Below are 4,281 nucleotides of genomic sequence, written 5' to 3'. Positions count from 1 at the left end.
AAAAAATAAAAGATGCCCTGCTAAGTGGTTATGCACTAATTTGCCTCCTAGCAACCGATAATCCGGCAATCATTGTGGTTTTGGAGCTAAGCAGCAGCTAGAGAGCTAAGCTAGCTGAGAAGCCAGGCAGCAAAGTGAGGTCGGAGAAATTAATTCACAAGCTAAGCATTGACACTTGAATTTCAACGGACCTAGTCAAGTCTACCAAACCAAACCAAACCAAACCAAAACAACCTCCCTCACCTCATCATCGATCCATCATCACAATCACACACACTTATTTCTGAATTAATCTACTCCGTATAGTAGCATGACTAAAATATAAAAGTAAAACCAACCCAACCCAACCCAACGAGCAACGAAACCCAACGCGGACGCGGTGTCCTCGACTCGTTCTCCATCGGTCGATCCACCCACCTACAACCCCGAAACAGAAAGCCAAGCCACCAAGCGAGAAATCAAATCCAAGCGAGCCGAGCCAAACCGGAGCTCCCTCCGTCCCTCCATCCATACACCCATGTCGTCTCCTCCCTCTCGTTCCCAATGCTAATGTCTCGCCGCCCCGGCCTCGCCACCAGCACAACGCGCCTCCTCGTCGTGATCGCCTTCCTCCTCGCCGTCGCCGCGGCCGCCGCGCCGCCGTCGCCGCGCCAGTTCTCCACCGTCGCCATCTCCCACACCCGCAACAGCACGCTCGTCTGCGCGCTCATCATCGACAGGGTCAACGAGGATGGCGGCGGCAACTCCAAGCTCCAGTGCAAGTCCATGCCCGACGGCCGCCTCACCTCCTACCCCTCCGCCGACATCCCCTTCAACGCCATCGCCGCCGGCAAGGACTTCCTCTGCGGCCTCATGGCGCCCGTCGGCGGCCACGCCGCCATGCGCTGGTGGTCCTTCACCGAGGAGGAGGAGGCCAGGCGGTCTCGCCCCGTAGGCCGGCGCATCTACTGGGGCCCCTCGCTCCGCTCCATGTCCGCCGGCGGCCCGCACGTGTGCGGCCTCTCCGACGACCACGACCCCACCTGCTGGGAGTGGCCCGGCCTCGACCTGCCCAAGGGCCTCGACTTCTCCCTCATCGCCCTCGGCCAGGACTTCCTCTGCGGCATCGTGAAAGGCGACGACACCGCCATGAGGTGCTACGGCGGCGCCATGCCGTCGACGCCCCAGTTCACGGCCGACGGGGTTGATGTCACGTTCCAGACGGTCGCCGCTGGGCGCCGCCACGCCTGCGCCGTGGACAAGCTGGGCGGCCTCGTGTGCTGGGGCGACGGGAACCCCACGGTCCGTCTCGACGAGCTGCCGGCCGACATGATGGCCATGGCGCTCGGCCGCAACACCACCTGCATACTCGCCGGGAACGGCACGGTCAGGTGCTGGGGCGTGAAGGTGCCGGAGGAGTACACGCACACCACCTTCGTCTCCATCGAGGCCGACGGCGACACGGTGTGTGCCGTCATGACCAGCAACTACTCCGTCGTCTGCTGGGGGAACGACGGCCGCTTCGACGGGAGGCACCTCGTCTACAACAACACCATGCCGGGAGCCTGCGCCCCTAAGAGTAACTGCTCCTGCAACATCGTACCCGACTCAGGGAGGCTCTGCGGCACCGGCGGCGGATTGGGCGGCGAAGAACTCGCCGTGTGCAGCCCGTGCAAGCAGCCACTGAACGCGTCCAGGATCGTCGTCAGCAATGGGAGTACGGCCCGGCTCGGTGACGGGGCTGGTGATGCGAAGAAGAAGAAGACGCTCTTCGTGGGGCTCGGCGTGGCCAGCGCCGGCGTCTTGGTGATCATCGTAGCAGGGCTGACGTTCTACGTGCTGGCGTCCAGGAAGTCGGAGAAGAAGGCGCACGCCACTGTCCGGCTCGGGGAGTCGTCGTCCAGGCGGCTCTGCCGCGACGGCGACGTGGAGATCATGGTCATGCCGGCGCGGGAGCGCTCGGCTTCGCAGCCTGCGCGACCGCTCGGGTGCGAGGAGTTCACGCTCAAGGATCTCTCGCGGCTGACGAACGCGTTCGCGGAGGAGGCCAAGATCGGGAGCGGCAGCTTCGGGTCCGTGTACCGCGCGAAGCTCCCCGACGGGCGGGAGGTCGCCATCAAGCGGGCCGAGCGCGCGTCCACCGGCGCGCGGCGGCGGCGGCGGTTCGACGCGGAGCGGGCGTTCCGGTCGGAGCTGAGGCTGCTGTCCCGCGTCAACCACCGCAACCTGGTGTCCCTCCTGGGCTTCTGCGAGGAGCGCGGCGAGCGCATCCTCGTGTTCGAGTTCATGCCGCACGGCGCGCTCCACGACCACCTCCACGGCGAGGACGCCGGGTCCGGCCACTCCCCGCTCTTCTCGTCATGGGAGGCGCGGCTCCGCGTGGCGCTGGACGCCGCCCGCGGCGTCGAGTACCTGCATTGCTACGCCGTGCCGCCCATCATCCACCGCGACATCAAGCCTTCCAACATCCTGCTCGACGACGACTGGACGGCGAAGGTGTCCGACTTCGGCCTCTCCCTCGTGAGCGGCGCCTCGGCGTCGGCGAGTCCGACGACGACGTCGGGGACGGCCGGCACGGTGGGGTACATGGACCCGGAGTACTACCGTCTCCAGGAGCTGACGGAGCGGAGCGACGTGTACAGCTTCGGCGTGGTGCTGCTGGAGCTGGTGACCGGAAGGAAGGCGATCCACCGGGACCAGAGCCAGGAAGGGAGCGGGTCGCCGAGGAACGTGATCGAGTTCGCGGTGCCGGCCGTGGAGGCTGGGAACATCGACAAGATCCTCGACAGCCGGGTGCCCGCGCCGCGGGGGCACGAGGTGGAGGCGGTGGCGCGCGTGGCCAAGATCGGCGCCGAGTGCGTCCGGCCGCGCGGGCGCGGGCGGCCGGTCATGTCGGAGGTGGTGGCGGAGCTGGAGTGGGCCGTGACGCTGTGCGAGGAGTGCGTGGTCCGGTCGGCGAGCGGCGGGCGGAACAGCAGCTCCCGGAACGGCGGCTCCGACATGTCGCGGTCGAGGTCGAGATCGGAGTCGGAGGACCGGAGCCCGTACCACACGCGCGAGTTCAGCTTCGGGTCCGGCCGGGTCGCCGGCGTCGGACATGCCAGATCCTACTCAACCATGTAAAGATTTGATTTTTTTTTTCTCTTCTTCTTTTACAGTTTCTGTGTAGGAAGGGTGAATTAGTTCTTGTCCATAAAAATTTTACAGGAAAAAAATACAGTGAGAAATCAGAACAAGTTCTCATAATTTTGCAAGAGATGGATGCATCAATGGGTTTGCTGTAAATTGTGGCGGTTAATTTAACGTTGTGATTCGTCGAGAAGATGAAATGAAACCACAGAGCAAGTAGATTTAGTTGAAATTTTAGTAGTGGTGGGTTTGTACTTGGTAGGTTGTAGGTAGAGCTATACTTAAAAGCTCAACAAACAGCTGTTGATTATATTTATACGTACATAAAATAAAAACATGGTACATGGATGCAACTATAAGTCATACTACTACCATGATTTGATTCTCTACCGTCTTGTGCTGGTAGTACAATAATGTGCGTTGCTGATTTGTTATCTCTCGTTTCATTCTCTGCAAGTAGTTGTTGTACGAACACTTGAACGTCCACATGAATATGAATATGAATATGCATATGCATAGTGTACCACTAAGCAAAGGCTAGGTGTGTTTTTCTTGTGGCTTACGTCGAAATTTAAAGACCATTTCAAGGACAGTTGCTGTTGGTAGGTAACTTGATGAGATGAACAACTGTTACAAGTGGTACAAATAATTTGGTGAAGTCTCTGGTTGTCACATCCCTAGCTTCTGGTAATGCTCTAGGCTAGCTTCATGTGTGCATCATGTCTATATTCCGAAAGTTGAAATGAGGAAATTGAAAGCCTCGGAAATCATTTTAATAAAGGGGCAAGAAACCCTAAAATTGCAATCAGTAAATCCAAAATGCCCTAGAAATAGCTCTGACAATTTTGGCAAGAGTTATAAATCAAACCAAAATTTTGGGACATTTCTAAGGAATTATTTGGGCTCTGATTTTAAATCAATATTTTATTTGAATTTGGAGTTATATTCATAATATATAATGAATATATTTTCAAATGTCCTGAGATATTTTATGTTTATGAGGAGTAGACCTTAAGTGACATAAAATTATCCAGGGGAGTTTTGGCACTGTTTTCAAATTTGTTTGAATTTGAATTCAGTGGCAATTAAATAGAAAACAGAACAGATATATATATATAAAAAAAAGAGAAGCCCAGCCACTTACCTGGCGCCCACTTACCTGGCCCAGCTCCT

The 4,281-nt window shown here is 57.4% G+C and overlaps 1 protein-coding gene across 1 annotated transcript; it reads left to right on the top strand.

The window, feature by feature from the left end:
• Window positions 1–344: 344 nt before the first annotated feature.
• LOC119331054 (serine/threonine-protein kinase-like protein CCR4) lies at window positions 345–3,301 on the top strand. Its single transcript, XM_037604225.1, has one exon. The coding sequence runs from the start codon at window positions 544–546 to the stop codon at window positions 3,100–3,102; it is 2,559 nt and encodes an 852-aa protein (XP_037460122.1). The 5' UTR covers window positions 345–543; the 3' UTR covers window positions 3,103–3,301.
• Window positions 3,302–4,281: the final 980 nt, after the last annotated feature.

Source organism: Triticum dicoccoides, chromosome 7A (assembly GCF_002162155.2).
Source record: "Triticum dicoccoides isolate Atlit2015 ecotype Zavitan chromosome 7A, WEW_v2.0, whole genome shotgun sequence".
Lineage (NCBI taxonomy): Eukaryota > Viridiplantae > Streptophyta > Magnoliopsida > Poales > Poaceae > Triticum > Triticum dicoccoides.
The sequence above is the reverse complement of the archived record's forward strand: the minus strand, read 5'-3'. Positions and strand labels throughout refer to the sequence as shown.

What these genes read in the sequence shown, in the direction of transcription:
- LOC119331054 (XM_037604225.1), top strand. Translation starts at nt 544, where the DNA reads ATGCTAATGTCTCGCCGCCCCGGCCTCGCCACCAGCACAACGCGCCTC.